General features: G+C 34.9%; 1 protein-coding gene across 9 annotated transcripts in view; it reads left to right on the top strand.

Moving 5' to 3' along the window:
* LOC308187861 (cilia- and flagella-associated protein 47-like) overlaps positions 1 to 18,707 on the top strand; it is a 307,333-nt gene that overhangs the window by 45,812 nt on the left and 242,814 nt on the right. For all 9 annotated transcript variants that reach the window (XR_013944960.1, XM_080576253.1, XM_080576256.1 and 6 more), the window contains 6 exons: positions 5,570 to 5,762; positions 7,247 to 7,456; positions 11,848 to 11,948; positions 13,463 to 13,591; positions 15,330 to 15,555; positions 16,376 to 16,585. Coding sequence is in view for 8 of the 9 variants with exons in the window: in XM_080576253.1 (XP_080432379.1) it covers positions 5,570 to 5,762; positions 7,247 to 7,456; positions 11,848 to 11,948; positions 13,463 to 13,591; positions 15,330 to 15,555; positions 16,376 to 16,585 (1,069 nt within the window). In the remaining variant the exon portion in view is untranslated. The remainder of the gene's footprint in view (positions 1 to 5,569; positions 5,763 to 7,246; positions 7,457 to 11,847; positions 11,949 to 13,462; positions 13,592 to 15,329; positions 15,556 to 16,375; positions 16,586 to 18,707) is intronic.

Genomic DNA, 18,707 nt, shown 5'->3' on the forward strand with positions numbered 1-18,707 from the left:
ACTTGGAATCTCAATTTTCTTTTGAAGGATATAAGGATCTACTTAAATTGCATATGGAAAGTGTGTCTAACCAGAAGAAAGGTTTTGGGTTAAGTTCTGAATTTTTGAGAAAATGTTGAGATGTAAGTCTGCAAAAAATAAGATATAAAAGTCAAGACACAAAAACATACCATGACCCCAGTTCTTTGGAGTAAAAATGTAGAGGAAAGAGGAATGGAATTATAGGATGGAAAATGAAAAATAAACCCTCAAAACCTCCTGTGCTCTTTGAGTTGTAATTAAAAAATACATGTGTAGTTTACTGTAACTCTTAATTTATTTTGCATTTTTCCTCCTTTTATAAATTTCTACTTTGCTCTCAATAGGGTATCATATTTTTTTCTGTAGTCTTTTCAATTACTAAAACCTACAAAATAAGCATTGAAACTTCTAAGAAGGTATTCTAATAGATGTTTTTGAGGAGTGTGCACATGGACGGAGTAATTGTGGATCACAGGAAAATAATCACTTGTGTGTTCACGCTTTGTTTCTCAAATTAAAAGCAAATAATTTGTCTAATAGCAGATGATATAGCTGTATTTTGCATTTATTAGGTTAACATATATAGCTTGGAGAGAAAGGAAGAATATACCCTATAAGAAGTAATTAATGTATGAATAAATCTGTGGGGTTGGTTTTACGGATGCTCAGGGCAATATTAGACTTAGAAGATAAGAACAGTCAAGCTGTATGTCCAGATCTGTAATGGTTTTGGGGCCTGGGAGAGCACAGTGTCTCATTTTCTCCTGTTTCTACATAACACTGTAGCATTTAAGACAAAGGAAATTTTACAAATTTTGTCTAATACTATTTTATGCAGCAGCTGTAGAGGAAGCAATTATCCCCTAGTTGAAACAAACAACTAGCACGGTCATCATATGATGGTTGGTGCTAGTTAGGTGTTTATATTGTGAGAATGTATTAAAAAATGCTCAAGTGTTGCAAAGGCTGAAGCAGAAAACAGCATGCAAATAAAAGACCATATTTTAAATTACTGGATAAATCGTTTGTGTAAACTCAAATGCATGTATACATGAACTTGACTGGTAAATAATTGTCAGTTGAAGTTATTTTTATTTTCACTCTTTTCCCAAATCTTTTATTTACAGAGAAACATAAATCATTATAAAAATAAAGTGCCCTTAATTCGATATTCTAAGTATTTTCTTGTGATTTGTAGTCTACTTGTATTAACCCATCACTGAAAATAATTACTCTTTCTTGTAACAGAGCATTAGATACAACAAAACCCACACAGGAGACCTAATTAATGAATAGGCTGGGCTAATCACCTTCATATGTTTGGGATGAACAAGCCTTAAGAAAAACCTTGAGTGTGCATTAGAGTAATGTGTTCAACTATTCCATGATATTTGTAATAACAAGTGCATAATGCTATGGTAGTAAACTAAATACAAGAGTTTTGTATGATGTGTGGTAATATGATGCTAGGGATTCTTGAGAACTGAGGAAGTATCAATGCGATCCTTTTCTGCTGTACTAATGTACTGTATTAATGGTATATGAAAAAATTCACTGTATCTTATTGTGGTGTATTAAAAAAAAACAAAAACAACTTACCGGAGGAATAGTAAGTGCAATAAAAAATAGTAAGGCAATAGATCTGTGCTCTAGGATTCTGTGCGGCAAAATACTCCCAAATGTGCCAGTGAGTTAAAAGGAATTCAGTGTCCCTGGAAGATGTGATAGTTATGTAATGGGCATAGGTGAACATCACACCCTCCATCTTCTAGTGTTTTTTTTTCTGCAGCAGTTAGAGATTAAATAACTATGCCTTATAACAGGTTCTGTGGGGAAATGTTTAGTTCACTTTTGATTATTATTATTATTTTTAATAGGGCTTATCATTAGCTTTTAGCTATCTGTAACTTCTTTGTTTTGAAGTCTGTATTCCAGTGTACACAAATTCTTCATTGACACCCATTTATGCTGAAAGTGTACATATGTAATATGGTATGAATTATCGGTAAGCCTAGGGCAACTGAACTGGAAATATTTATTTGGGAGACAAGTGTAGGAAGTGAGTAACATCTAATACAGACAAGAGGATGAGAAGAGCAGATGATAGTTTTACTTTATTCCCCCACACTCTCAAAAGATTGGAAAACATGCTATTAGACAGTTAAGATTTTGGGGGGGGGTGGAGGGGGGAAGATTTATACTGATAGAGAGGATCAAGGAATATGGACATCCTTATAGAGATGGCCTTTTGAATGAGCTTTTGCTGCTAGTTTAACTTGAAACTGAAACAGGTGAAGTAGAAGGTGAGGGGACCTGAAATATTTCTCCTCTGGAAGTGTGTGAGATGTATCTGGAGGAGAACTTGCATACGTATATAACTGACTTTCAGCAGAAATACAACCTCTGTTTATGTTTTTCTTAATATGGACTTTGCATAAGTTATAGTCCCAGTATAATACGCTAGGGAGTTAAGCAGTCTGAGCTGGATGGGTTTTCTAATGCAAACTGGACTGAAAATGAAGCAGCTATTGAATATATGCACATATATGCTTTGAAAAGTTGTGTTCCTTTATCCAGAGGTTTGTTGTTGTTTTAAGGTAAGGCAATGAATGCTTATTTACCTTAATAAATATATCCAGAAAAGACAAAGAGGAAATTTCCCAAATAATTGTTCAGATTTTGTTATTTCCTGACAAATTTAGACAGACAGATTTGTAAATACCGTAGTAATTAAATACATAGTAATAAGTACAAATACATAGTAATACATTTAATACATAGTAATAAATACAAATTTACATTTGTAAATACCGTAAATTAATGGTAGTATATCAAAATAGTAGCAAAAGCACAAACTTTGAGCCCTGAAAGGTGTAAATGACAGAATACATATATCCCACAGAATTATGAATATTTAGTTTTTCCTGGCTAAGTGATTTGAATATTTACAAAAAAAAAAAAAGACTTTTTTTATTATTAAAATTTCATCTTGTAACTCAGTTTATATGAGGTCTACATCTGGAATTTCTTCTCACTGCTCCCAAGACTGAAACAAAATCTGTTTGAGATTCATGTCAGTTTATGGGTGAATGGGGTGGAAGGTATTCTCAGGCTTTGCAGAAGCATTCTTTGCACTTAATGGTGAAAAAAAAAAAAGGTAATAGACATTAACAGAAAGTGCTAAAATTCTGAATAACTGAAAGGTCAAAGGAAATAACAGGATGGAAAGAAATTAAGAGATTAGTATGAGGAAGAAAGATTTAATAATAATTTACAAAGGATCTTGCTATCCATTCTCTTTAAGTGAATCCTAATTTTAAATTGTGCAGTATTTGTTCTCTAGCACCCTAGTTTGTTTGATCTACATAACCTTGATTCCAGGTTACTGTGCAGTGACAGAGAAGGCTTCTTCAGGACGCTGTTTGCATTGTGTGTGGCAAATGACACAGGGTTTAGGTTATGGCTCTAGCTTTGCCATATTCTTCACATTTAATGCAATACAAGTTTAGCTAAAACAGTACTCTTTATATACCTTTCACTTTTCCAGATAAACCAGCATCTGACTTGCTTTCCTTGTGACCTTGAGTATTTGTGAACTCAGCTGTCAGTTCAGGACATAATTCTTATTAATTTCAAGTAGTTTATTTAACATGAAATATTCTGAAAAATTTGGTCCTGACCATAACAAAGTAATGAACAAAACTTAATGGGATCATTCACTTTTTTTTTTTTTCTGTCGTTTCCCTTGTTTAAAAAAATGAGGACAGTTTTGCAACATGCTAGTGTTTTTTCTTTCCTTTTTTTTTTTTTTCTGACATAAGCTTATTATTACCTCACATATTATGCCGTATTTCAATTTTAGTAAATATGGGTCCGCACAGAGGGTGGTCAGGTACACAGAAAGAGCTCTCTCTGTTCTGCATTCTGAGTAAGTCAGGGATTCTATGGGAAATGTAATCATGTAATTAATTTATTTGTTATAACTGATATGTACAGTAAGGATGAAAAGTTTGTGTGGGAAAGCTTAGAAAAATTATTTCCTATCATTTTAAGGTTTGACTTTGGAATACAGTTAATATGAATACTTTAAACTATGAGTTAGTGAAAATAATGTTCTTTGGTGCTGACATCTGACATTTTTCTTCCTTCATGGCATTCCTTCCTATGGTGTTTATTGGTCACTTTCCTTTACTGTATGATATACATACACAGGAAGATACAATACCAGAAATACGGTTTAATTAGAGTACAGCTGTAGGATCTTAAGTCTGTCTAGCGTGTGTATGGGAGTAACGTGTTACTCACTTCCTATAAGCATGGAGAAACATCCTGTTTGGCTCTACATATGAACTTTTCTGTTCAGTCTTCTGTGAACTTTTCTGATGACATCTCACCTTTCCCTCATAAGAGAGCTAAGTGCTAGGAAAAAAAAAAAAAAGATTTGTTCTTGGTGTATTGAAACTTAGAAGCACGAGCTTCTTAGCCTTCTCAGCAATAGTCTCCTAAAGCTAACTTCCATTTAACTGGGAAGTAGTCAGATGTTGCAAAGACTGCCACAAGTTCCTATTTCATCTGGTTTTCACTTTACCAGTTTCATGTCTTCTGTTCTGAGATGAAGGGATCTGCTGACCATATTCTGGTGAGCTAACAGGCTTCCAGGAAGCTCCTCTGTCATCTTCTACATGAAGAAACTGGCTCTTATGAAGAGGGCATAAGAGAAAATGTTTTGAAGAGGTTAGGTTTTCTTTTTGTGTATGTAAACAATGGCAACTATTTCTCTGGCTCTGTAAAGAGTTAGCTGAGCTAATCATGGGAGAGCTTGTCACGTATATTGTTTGCAATAATGTGTGCTCATACAGATGTGTTAAATACAAAATTACTTTTTCTGTTATGTCTTTTGTAAATATTAGGTGAGGATATTTCCATACTTAATCTGTTAACAGTGGAGAATCAAAGGGAAAGGTGTTTCTGTCAAAAATGAAAAGTTTTAAGCTTTTTGTGTTGTCTTACAACATGTGATATGGATTTATTTCTAAATACAAGAGGTATTCATTAATTGTCCATAAAAATTGTGTTCTTTTGATGGTTTTTCAGTTGGTGGGAATAAATGAAAAGTTCATAAATGACACTTCTTTGTTTGAAACAACATTTTGATAGTGTAACAATTGCTAATGATATAAAGCACCTTGCTTTGTATTATCAGTGAAAGAAAATGCATGTTTGCCATCCAACAGAAAGACGTCTAGCAGCAGTTAGCAGGATGGTGTGAGAAGGGATGGGAATACAAGGAAACAGGGAAGGCTTTCAGTGGGGGATAATTTAAAACTTCAACAAATTGTGACAAATTAAAAATAATGGTCTTATGTCTTACTGCAAGCAATTATTCCAAACTTTCTTAATAAATAAATCTTATGCAACATTTTCTTTATGTTAAACTACATTTTGATTAAGAAATAATACTGATAACTTAAAAAAAAAAAAAGTTCTTACTACAGCTCGTTTAGTTGTGTATATTTATGGTAAAATATTTTTTAACTCTTTTTAACAGCTTGTCCTGGGACATATACATCTGAAGTGTCAGTGTGTCTAGATGATAATCCATCACATTACAAAATAATCTTGTCTGGTATTACGAAGTCACCAAAAATAAATTTTGATCCCCCCTTTTTAATGCTGATGCCAGTTCCTCTGGATGTGAAAACTGAAACAGCCATCAATATTATTCCACAAGATTACTTAAGGTAAAAATCTCAAAATATGTTTATTACAAAAATACTGAATAATTCTTGTTCTCTCTCCTGAAAATATGAATTAACTTTTCTTTGTGAAGGCTAGTATTAATGTCATGCTTAGCAGCAGAAAGAATCTGCATATTTTAGAGAAAATTCATGTAGTTAATGTTGCTCTACATCCTGCAAACCTGTGTGTTCTGTCCTCAAAATGTTACTGCTTCACAAGGCAGCCATCTTCTGATAAGTTTACTCTTCCACGTGTTTTTAAAATTATTTGTAATAGAACAAGAAATAAGAAAAGAGCCCCACCAGGATTTTCTCTTCTCTTTGGCCATATTGTTGTTTTATTTTCTCTACTCCAAATGTTATAAAGCACTGTTTTCAAATCCAGCTGGTGTTTGGATAATTGATGGAGGGGGTGGGGTTCTTTTCACCCCCCACCCTGACCATTGTTCATATTTACTTCCTAAGCAAGATTTTACTACCAAAAAAAAAAAGCACAGCACAAATATTTTAAGTACGTTATTTAATGTAATATATAACTCATAACTTTTTCATTTTTCTGTGGATCACCCACTTCATCTTGTTAGTTGAATTTATAAGAGATCATTTTCAAGATCTTCATTGTTTGGAACATAACCCAATACCATATCTACTCCAATCTGATAGAAATCTTAATCTTTTAGAATAGTTCTTTCCAGACACTTTTGTGTCTGTAAAGTGTGTGGAAATAAGCTTCTCTGGTCTCTGAGATTCAACTTTTCTCTTTGTATTTAAATAGCAAGAATATAAGTTTGTTAAACTTATATAGATACCATTTCAATACCTGAATAACTGGAAGAAAACTTTTTAAGTTGCAAAAAATTAATGAAAGTCACTTTATGTTCAAGTTATTAACATCTAATCTTGTTTGAGTTGTAGCAGTTTATGAAGTGGCTTGTAGTGAACTCAGTGATTGCATCTGACGGGATTCAGTATTGTCTTGGACTGACTGGCATTGTCATTTTGGAACTGGAACCTTAAATTACATAACCAGGGAAATAATCTTAATATATATTGAAAAATTTCCACTTAATACTGCTATTGTACAACTTGTCTGAACGCTAAAGTGCCTTGAAGTGCTATAATGCAGTTTGATCAATATTAATGAAAGATTTAGGTCTAGGAAACCTCTGAGAAAGCATGAGTAAGGAAGTAAGTAACAGTTAAATCTTTTGTAGCACAGTGACTAGAAATTACTATTTATTTGGATGTTGAGCTATTGTGGCTGATTACAAAATGTTGAGAAACATTTGTATAAAACAAACCAGCATCTAAATGCTAAGGGAATTTTAACTCTTCAGTTAGTTTCAGTTGGCATGTACTTCAAAACTGAAGTTATTCCTCTGTATTTAACTGTAAAAAGCAGCTTCATACATGTGTGAATCTGTGAATTAACTTTGTTATTGTCAAACTGTGAGCACAATCATCATTACTATTTATTTTTAATGCAGGTCATCACGAATTCAAGTTGAACTTCCCGAGCTTGAACTTGAAGATGGTGACAGGATTTGCCCTTTTTCTATACAGTTTCCAGAAGGACAAGATATAATTCCTTCATCAAATGGCACAAATATGGAACTAAATTGTCATATCAGCTTCAGATCATCTAAGCCAATTTCATCTTTAGGGACCATATTCTTCACTGATGAAGAAGAAAACAGGTAATATGTGCAATACAAATTCATCTGGGGGCATGGTCCAAACTGTCAAAGGAAGATGTGAGACATAAGACTTGTAATGAGAATTGGTTAGATGGAGGAATACAAGAATAATTCTGGAAAAAAAATGAGAATGACACTTAGAAATATGTTCCTTTTTTCAACTAGTTTACAATTCCAAAACACAAAATTCAGATCTGGTCTCTAAGGTAACATTTATCTATATGGCAACTAGTATTGTCTGCCCCTAGTAAGTGGAAGCAGATCTGTTATTATTGTTCTACATAAATATAAACATTTTTCAGGATTTGTCTATTTAGTTCATCTCTTCCCTTGGTGTGATGAATAGATGTATGCATGAGCAGTAAAAAATAGATACTGTTGTGATTAAAAGCTATTCCTTCAGTTGCTATTTTCATTCAGGCAACTATTTTGAGGATTAAATATGTCACTGTAAACTTTAGCCCCTGATTTTTCCGAAGCATAAAACTAAATTATTTCGAAGCAAGTGTTATGGACATTTTAGTTACTGTTGCTCACATTCGACTATTTTTTAAAAAATACATTTTTCTGTATAGATCATCAGCCACAAATCTCTTCATTTTTACTCATTTTAATTATTTGTAAGATTTAATCATTGTGTAGGATACAACTCATAAACGTGTGCTAAAGCTTGTATTAATTATGAAAAAATGTAACTTAGGCATATGATGAGATCTGAAATATAGCTGCTGATCAGGCACAATATTTGGTTTTAATAAGGGTTTTTATATGATGCACTAGCAGCTTCTCAACTCTTGCTATAGAAAAATAAAACTTTTTGCTGTGCAATAAACGTTTTTCTATATTTGCCATTAAAATGAAATAAAAGGTACCACCCTCAATTTAAAGGCAAACTTAAAGTCTTTCTGAAAAAAATATACCTAATAAAAGTTATCAAAGTAACATTAAAAGGCATCCATGCTTGTGAAGGTGAAAAAAAATCATTCTTGGGAATGGCAAATCATCTTTAAAATGTTGCTGTGTTTTAAAATAAAGTAGGTAGGTGTTTTTTTTTTTTTAAACAGTACTGACAACACTGGTTTTCCAATGTGTATGTGATTTCCTGTCAGTGAGTTGCATAGGCTGTAAGAGCAGATGATATAAAATATGAACACAAATGGATGAAATAACACACCATACGAATCAAATGGATTCTGTGTGTGCTATTAGTTAACATGATAATATTATTCATATTGGCTTTTGGAAGAAATTATTTTTTATCATAACCAGAAAAAAATTTTCCTTCAATTGGAGAAGTCAAGGTAAGATTTTCTAATCTAGAACATATAGTTATTATTCTAATAAAATCTATAATATGCCCAGGTGTCGGTTTCTTTACTACTGTTAATATTGCACTGTTCATTGATATTCCACTCCATAATAACTGGTAGTTGCAATTTTTGCTACCTGCATATCCGCCCTCATTCTTTTCCCTGCTCCAAGGTCATGGGAGATGTATGGAATGTGTTTGAACCTCAAATCTGACTAAAACAATTATATAAGCATTTGAGCAGTTTGTTTCAAACTGTGTGACTAATGAATTTAAACTGCTTTGTTAATTTAAGACAGGACTTTGGGGCCTTCTCAACCTTTAATAATAGAATAATGAAACCAAGACATAACCGGTATAAAAGGTAACTGATCTTGAATAGGTTCCTGGTTTCTTTAATAAGCCATGAAATCTCACAGCATCAGTTGCTGAAGACATACTAACTTTTCAAGTATTTTCCCTTTACATTATCATTTTCTAAGCAACAAAATTATATTTTAAAATTATTTGAACTGAAACTTTAAACTTTGCTATTTTATGATCGGTGTTCCAGGGTGGAAAAAAACATATGAGTTAAAAATTAACTTCTATCTTGGTAAAATATAGTGTGTTTTTAACTCTTTGAATTGAAGCCTACTTAGACTCTGTACTATATATTTTTTTTTTAAATCCAGGCCTAAAATTTCAGTAGGATTGATTTGCATATTCTGTTCATGCAAATCATAATGATTTTCCTGTAAATCAGAGTGAGCATTGGGTAGAAGATGGATATTGTTGAATTTGACTACTTTACAGAAAACATTGACAAGGCAATCATGTTTTAAAGAAAAATAACTTTACATGTATCTGTAAGAGAAAACTGAGGAGATGTATATTTGTCCTTTAGCAAGTAATTTACTGTGTGCATGGATTACATTAAATGGATCATAAGTAAGCGCATTAATATTAATTTAATGACTACCTTGAATGAGAATTTGCAGTTAATTTCTAATATTACTTTTAATCTCTGTTCTCCCTTTTTGCTTCTTTGACTCCAAAACAGATTAAATGACATTACATTGCACAGGGCTGATATGAATAAAGAAGTTAAAGGTAGCAAAATCCAAGAATGTCTTGACCAATTATTTAAGAAATGGAAAAACTATTCAGTTATGAAACTTATTTCCTTCAACTTGAAAAACTAAATTAAAAAAACCCCTCAGAGTGTGGTGATTTAACACCTGTGCACAGCTAAGCACAACCATGCCATGCTCTCACTCCCCATCCTCAAAAGGACAGGGAGAAAGTAAGATGGAAAAAATGCTTGTGAGATGAGATAAGGGCAGGGAGATCACTCAGCTGTTGCCATCATGAGCAAAACAGACTCAGCATAATGTAATTTATTGCCTACTATTAACAGACCAGATCAATGTGAACCACCTTTCCACCATTCACCCTCTTCTATGTCCTTCCCCCCACACCCCTCCAAGCAGTGCAGAAAAACGGGGAATGGGGGTTGTGGTCAGTCCCTGACGCTTCATCTCCACCGCTCCTTCATGGTAACTCCCTGCCCCTACTCCAAAGGCAGCAGCTCTTCCAGCACTGCTCCCACACGGCTCCGTACCACGGGGTCCATCCATCCCCCAGGAGCAAACTGCTCCAGCACGGGTCCCCCACGGGCGGGCGGCAGCTCCCCCCAGACCCCCTGCTCCTGCGTGGGCTCCTCTCCACGGGCTGCAGCTCCGGCCCGGGGCCTGCTCCTGCGGGGGCTCTCCATGGGCCGCAGCCTCCTCCAGGCCACATCCACCTGCTCCACGTGGGCTCCTCCACGGGCTGCAGCGTGGAGATCTGCTCCGTGTGGGACCCGTGGGCTGCAGGGGGACAGCCTGCTCCACCGGGGGCCTCTCCCTGCACAGGCCGCAGGGGAACTGCTGCTGCCTGCCTGGAGCACCTCCTGCCCTCCTGCTGCACTCACCTGGGGGGCTGCAGGGCTGGTTCCCTCACATGTTCCCACTCCTCTCTCCCAGCTGCTCTAGCGAAGCATTTTTTTTTCCCCTTTCTTAAATCTGCTGTCCCAGAGGCACAAACAGCTCTGGTCAGTGGCGGGTCCCATTTAGAGCTGGCTGGAGCTGGCTCTTATCTTTACTTGGGGCAGCTGCTGGGCTCTTTTCTGCTTTTTCCAAAACCTTCCTACATAAGCCCAATACAATGAGAACATATCATGTTTTTAAATTTGTCCTCCAATTGTGATTACATCTTTTAATTTGCTGAGCAAATAAATAGTTCAGCAGGAAAGAAATTTCTCTGCCATCCTGATTTGAAATGACATTTAAGTTAAAAAGATAAATAGGAAACAACATGCACATCATGTGTCATATAAACTAAAGAAATGGTGGCCTGGACAATACCCCCAAACACCTATGTGGTGGATAGATGAGTTGCTGTGACCATTGGTGACACAAATGTGCCGAGGTCTGTGACTTCTGTGTTCTACACTTCTCAGTTTTCTTTCCTTCTTTCACGGTGGATCTGGGGAAACTCATGCTATTTCTGATTTTGTTTGTGGTTGGAAGCTCAGGAAGACAAGATATCAGTGATCTTATCATCTGATAATAACATAATGAAGCAGACACAGTTGCTACAAGGTAGCTGTTAAGAGTTGGTTCCAGTTGTTTTGGTAGTCCATGAGATCTCCGTGTCTCATGGAAGGAAATGTTATGTTGCCTTCTTGTGCTGGGAAATGTGCCTAAACTTTAGGAAGTTAGCAGTCTCCTTAATACGCTCATAAATATCTACTGCAATTTTAATTCATTTTTTCTTCAGAGGCAGAGTTCATTAATTTCATTAAAATCTTTTCTAAATCTTGAACTTTCAGTTTGAGGACACATCCATGCTCTATAATAAATAAATTTTGTTGTGGAATATACTGTCTTTCACCATTTCAGCATTTGCAGCCTCATCCATGTACTCTCTTACTGAACCAGGAGAGGAGAAAAGAAGTGGTCTGGATATCTTTTATTTCTGTCTTTTCTTCTTGTATTGAAATATTTTGATTGCCATGACTAAATAGAAAAATATCACCTTTGTATTTTGTTTTGAACAGATTCTCCCTTCAGGTTGCTGCAACAGCAGAGAATTGCCTTCTTACTTTATACCCATATTTGGCATTTCACCTCTCTGATCAACAAGTTACTTTGATAAGCAGTAAGTAGACTGCATTCTAACTCTTCAGATTATATTATGACTAGTGGTATTAGGAAAAGATAAATTGATAAGGTGTTTTGGCCTTCAAAGAATTACACAAGAAATGAAGTTATTAAATTATTGGATTGATTTTTGATAGTGTAATTTAACAGAATTGTGACCTCGGGATAGCTATGGTAAATAGGAGTACTGGGTTTTGTGTTTTTAAACTATTAAAAAAAAAGTTTCATGTTATACTTGTGAATAATCCTGTATTTTAATATTTATTTACCTATATGTAACAAAATGAAAGTGTAGTTGTAGCACATCTGTATTAGCTTATCTAATCATTATCCGTAGTATAATCAGTGGAAATATACCATATGTTAGCATATGTTGTCTAACTTTTTAGAGAATTTTGGTTGGTGCTGTAGTGGTCAGTATTTCTTAAGGCTGTGCACTGCTATATCTCCTATGCCAGTAGTAGTTATGCTAGTATTTCTGGTTAATAACCAGAGTTTCCTTTTGCCAGATCTTCTAGATCAGTATAACACCAACAGCAATCAAAGTTGTCAAAAGAAATAGTATTTATTGTTCAGACCCTAACTGTGCTGATTACACAGAATGACACCATGAATGTTTTTGAAACATTGCAGTGTGTAAAGGCCAGTTAGTCATCCAGCACGTCCTTTTAGTTTCACTTTGTGATTTCTTGAGCTTTTCATTAGACCTGATTTAATGGATAAATTTAAAAGTCAGAGATTCTAGAGTTTCTAGAGAGTTGCATGAATCATGAAGAAACTCCTAGGAGACAACACTTTTTTTTTTTTTTTGCAACTTCCCAAGTAGCTCACTCCAAACACTCCTCCAGTTGACAAGATCTTTTTCCTCAGTGTTTTACTTCATATTGTTCTTCCTTCATGACCTTTTTCTATTCACTGACCAGTTTCAGCACTCTTCCTCCCAGTTCTACATCAGGAGAATTGAACTGTACCTAGAAATATGAATTTGGATAATGTAAATTAAATGTAGATTTTTTTAAATGCAAAGAGGGATATGTGAGTTTTACAATTTCTGTATATGTACTGACAGAACTGATGGGTCGCTAAAGCATGCTTTTGAGTCTAGCTTGTAACTTATGGGGTGTTGAGTCTGAAAGAGTCTGATAACTCTATACAAAGACTTGATACTTAAAGAGCTGTGATCAAAAATCCCTTAAGAATATTTGTTTCATGACTTAGAATTCTTGAATTAGCACTGCTTTGATAGGCGATTTTTGGCAAGTATGCAGACCCGTCCTGTACAAGATACAGTTAATGGAAAGAAGATGTAGTGTTTTTTTTTTTTTTTTTGGTCCCCAGTGTAATGACCAGTATGATATTTTCATAGTGAGTCAAGTAAGAGCTGTTACTTGATTTAATTTGATTTAATTGAAATAACTAAAAGTATAAAAGCAGGTATCTGTTTATAAACCATTAGAGCACTGACAGTAAGGTATGTTTTACTCAACTGCAACTTGTAATCTTGCTTTATAGATAGTAAAGACTACAGTAGTGGAGAAGTTGTTCTGCATCCACGTTACACTCCACAATCAGTTCCCCATAGTACTTCCTCAAGTTCCTTTGGTGCAATCACTGAATCAACCTATGAATATTCCCAGTCAGGTATAGTATATCTGTTTACTTTAAACACTTTGAGCTCTTGCAAATAGTTTTTGGCTTGCTACTTTAAAGAGATGTGTTTTACATTTGTAACCTTTGCTTTAAATGCTTGTGTGTGTGTAACTGAGCAATACTGGAGAGGCTGTTCTTTCCAGTGACACCATGGGAAACCTGGCCTAAAGTATTTTAGCAGAAAAGACACTCCTGTCTTTTAGCAGATTAAGTCGAAGGGAAATCAGCCAACCTACTTAAAAACAAACAAACAAAGAATAAAATGGTCCCATTTGCAATAAAATGTCTGTGGAGGAACTGGCAGAAAAGTAACTACTGAACAGACCTAAGGGGATTAGTTGCTAAGAAGGGCATTGTTTCTGTAGTCATGAACTAACTAACCACAGAGAAGTCAGGCTAGATTTCAGCATGTTTACTGTATTTATGAAGTACTGTATAAAAACAACCATTGTCAGTGGGACTCAGTTAAAGTGCTGCTCTATGTGAATTAAGCCTAATAGATCTTCTGTAAGGTTTCAGGTGACTAATATCTGAGGCTGTTGACATCTCTCTTTTTTTCAGCTGCTAGTTTTCTTAGGAACAGCTGAAGTTACTGCTGCTGTTTCATTACTGTTAGGATTCCACATTTGCAGATCTGCAGATGTTTGTGTGATCATTCTCTATGGTATTAACAAGACAATTAGTTTAGTTAAACAGAATAAACAATAGGTCTTTAACAACATGGTTCACTTTCAGTGGAATGATGTAAAACAAGTTCAAAAGAACAACTCAGTTTCAGATCTAAAAAGGCAATAACCTCTGGCAAAGGTGGCAGTGACAAGATAAGAAAGTAGCCTCATCAGCCAGCCAAACTGCACAATAACAGATCTATCTGCATCTTATTAAGGACAAGAGTCTCCTCTTTTGCTTGTGTTGCACTATATTATTTTTTTTTCTCCTTAAATCCTAACAAATAATTTCTTCACTGTGCAAGGCATTAAATAGTATTATTTTTGCATCACTTAATGAAACAATAAACCTGAACAGTTGATTGATAAAATGCAGGTAAAACACAAATATTGTTTCCATATCTGAAGACGTATCTTGTCTAAGCTATTTGTCATATGAAAAGAGTTGTATTGTTATATTTTATGCAATAATGCTGTTGTACAAAAACCTAGTAGTAGTAAGAATATGTAATCTAAGTTTTGAGCAGGTCAAGATTTTGGAGGGAGAAGGCCTAGTAAGGGAGAAAAGTCCAAAGACTTAAGGGAAGTTACTTACTTCCCTCACTTAAGGGAATAGGCTTACTTATACTGATACAACACCTGATAAATTGTTTGAACACAACTCAGTTACTGAGTCATGCTATGTGATTGGGGTGAGGAATTATTGTTCTCTAGCTGGTAAAGCGATAGCTACTGGAACTGCACGAAAGGCTGGTTTTTTTTTTTTCAGATTACTGTTTATGATTTTGTAAACCTTGTCTGATTTTTTTTTTTTGTTTGGGTAAAACATTTCACTTTAAGTGAAACTAGATTCCAAAAATAGAATTTATTCCATTCCGAAGACATGTACATGTCACATTGTTTACTGCTGAAATAAATTGGTCATTCATTATTGACAATTTTTGTTTTCTGAGAACAGTTTTTTTCATGATGTTTTTGTATTAGACCACAATAGGGAAATAAGGAGTCTCTTTCTTTCTTTTATACTTCTTTCTTACTTTTCCCCCCTCTGTGTCATTCAGAGTTCGATAGTACCCTTGAAAGTGATGAGCAGACGAGTGAAGAGAGTGAAGCTGATAGTCCAAGTGATGGGAGAGAAAATAAATCTGAATTATCATTTTTTCCTGATGAGGACAAAGAAGAGTACATCTTCTTTCAGAAAGCTCTAACTGCTGTTCAGAATTGGTTCACTCTCTTTGGCTGGTCTAAGGGACCAAATCCTATTTCAATACCATATTCACTAAGACGGTAATTCATATTTTCTTTGAGCTAACTTGTGTCTGCCTAATAAAATGTTAATATACATAGCAAGGTGATTTGGATATGAACAGAGGAACATAGAGACACATAGTTTTAATTAAAATCATAGCATCTATGCACTGTTTATATGAAAATGTCATTTTGGTTATTTTTCATTTTCTAAATTATCATTCCAGATACTGTGCTCTGATATATTACAATGCAGTGATATATCATATCTGCATATGTAAATATACGGTTAAAACTAGATGTCACTCCTTTAACTGAAATCTATTTTTCTCCCAAAATGAGCACAGGTATATCAATTGTCCCTCCTTTCATGGCATACATAAGTTTTAGACAATATGTCTTTTTCCCCACATAATCTGAAGATCAAGAAACAGATGGGGAAGCAAATTTAATAATCAGCAGTCTTGCAAATACCCTGGAAATATATCAGTTTTGGTGGCATCACTTAGTTGATCTTGTCTAGTTCGGTACTAAATAATGAAGAAGCCAATCTCCTGGGACACATATAGGCATTTATCAATATGATAGAAATCAAAGTTATAGTTGGCAGAAAGCAATGATAAACATAGATTTATTTAAGAAATGTTTGATATATACTTATTAAACATTCCATTCTTATAAAAATATTACATTCTTATAAAAATACTGTAGAAAGAAAAAGGCGCTATACTTTTCAGCCTTCTTTCCTGATGTTTTTGCTTCTTGCTTTATTAAATTTATCATTGTCAGTGATACAATAATTAAATCTTAGCTTGTTTTGTTCGTTTAAGAGTAATATCGTAAGCTTTTTCTCTCTTAGCGATGTCTGTAAAGCCCAGAGGAGTTCTTCTCAAGAAAATGTTTTTAAACAAAACCTTGGCAAAGATACTAAGACTGTTTACGACATGTTATTCCACCTGAGTGGACAGTTGTTACCTGGCATTACATTGAGCCGGTCACTGCCCCTTGATCCTGTTGAACAAATTTTACAGCTCCATTGGCAGCATTCTACGTTCCTTGCTTTCCTTAAGTAAGTACATGTGATAAAATCTTTCTTTCTTTTTTCCCCCTTTTAATTAGCATAGTTCAAAATTCCAACTAAAGAGTAGGCTTAGGGCCTCTTTTATAGTGCATCTTTTGTGATATAAGACTTTTCTATTATAATTTTTTTTTTTTTTTTTACTAAGGTATTCTCTGCAGCTTCCACTAATCGAGGTGTCCTTTGGTAGGGTTATATTCAACACAGAGATTCCACAGGAACTCTCTTCCCACTATTATGAAAGAAAACAACTATTAACCTAATCTCTTAGACTGAGTAGATAGGTGGATCAGGTTTGTTATGAATGATTTTACCATTCCACTGATGCTCGTTGCCCTGTAATCACTGGCTTTAGCAATACATTTTGTAAACTTAGTAATATATTTGTCTTTCATATTAACAATATGCCAAGAAATGGAAGCACTACTCCTGCTGCTGAACAGATTTAGCTACTAGCAATCTTAACTGATAGTCTTATTTCATAACGTAAAATGGAACAACCTTCAAAGATGGCGCAAATCAAAAAAGGTTAATAAACTCCTTTTTTATCCTTCTTGTCTGTTGCTGTGAAACAGAAGACAATTAACTTTAGAGAAATTCTGATGTCACAAGTTCCTTACAGATCATTAGAAGACCTGAAACACAGCATCTCTGCGTCTTTTCAGCATCCTCGGTAGTGTTCAAGAGGCTGTCCTTCCATTTAAGAACTATTTATTTACTGTCCTAAATACAAGTTTTCGTTTGAAAATAATGGACCATGATGTAGTCATATCTGAACTCAATGAGATCAATGCACACTGTTTCTTATGTAACAGAAAGATCAGTAGTTGCAATGATATACCAGCAGACACAACAAGCATTTTTCTCATGCTTCAGGTCTGAAAGCAGAATAATGCTCAATGTAGCACCTTAAACAAGCATCTCTTCTATGATATCTATCAACGGAACTACACAAGAGTGCTAAATTACAACTTCTTAAAACTTCACTTAAACAGAAAACCATACTGTTTATCTACCGTTATCTCAAACACATCTGTTCTGTTCTAGAATTGTACTTTCAATAATTCTATCTTCCTGGGAACGCTGAGTCGCCTCATTAGATCCCATAAGCTTACTCAATGCACTGAATCAAAAAGCCTGATGGAAGACTCTAAAAAGAGCTGCGCACAGCTTGTTAAATTTAAATATCTTTTTTTTTTTTTTTAAAAAAAAAAAAGCTGTCTCAATCTTCACATTGATAGCAGTGTGACTGCTATCTGTAGCAGAGCAACCAAGTGAACAGAAAGTAAAAAATTTTGGCCTTCGAGATTAAGTTTTTACAACATTAACAGGGAAGGGGAAACAAAGGTATTCTCTGGATCCAAAACAACATTGGACCTTTATCTGAAACTTTCAGCCATGTCATTCATTTTAAAAATAAGTCAGAATAGCACTCTTCTGTGCATCATTGATATATCATGGTAGGTAATTTGGAGGAACCATTGCAGCAATGGTAGAACAGTATCTTTGGCTTTCTTCAGTAAGGAGAACAATGCATACAGATTCCTGTTTTCACAGTTTCAACATCCATTCTGATACTAAATAAAAGAATTGATGGATACAACCCACCACATTGAATCTTAAAGGCTGGAGTCATTAGGCAATGGACTGCTAAGAATGTCTTGGCATCATATTATTAATGCCACCCTGTGATTATTCTTCTGAAGGAATGTCACATCTATCCAGAGAACAAGGCATGGAGTATGTGGAAATATGAATGGTCCTCTAAGTAGATTTAAGAGTTTTTCTTGTTTATTTAATCAGTATATTGTTTTTCTGAGGTCACAGGGATAAAAAACTTTAGTTCCAGCTCAAGAAAGAACCTTTTGATTGCCGCTGCCTTAAGTCTAGTGACAAGCTAATATCCCTAGGAGAGTAGTCAAGAGCAACTTCAAGTCTTACTTCCTCTTCTGAACCCTATTACCCTTGTTAACAATTCCAAGTTTCATCAATCCTTTTAATTAGCAGGTTGATTGCTTCTGCTCAGTTCCTGTCAAGAGTGACAGAAGTGTGTAACTACTACTCAAGGCTGGAGCTGATGTGCCTCTCAGCCCTAAGTATGGGATTTTATAGC

The sequence above is a fragment of the Anser brachyrhynchus genome, assembly GCF_964034855.1.
Source record: "Anser brachyrhynchus genome assembly, chromosome: 1".
Taxonomy (NCBI): domain Eukaryota; kingdom Metazoa; phylum Chordata; class Aves; order Anseriformes; family Anatidae; genus Anser; species Anser brachyrhynchus.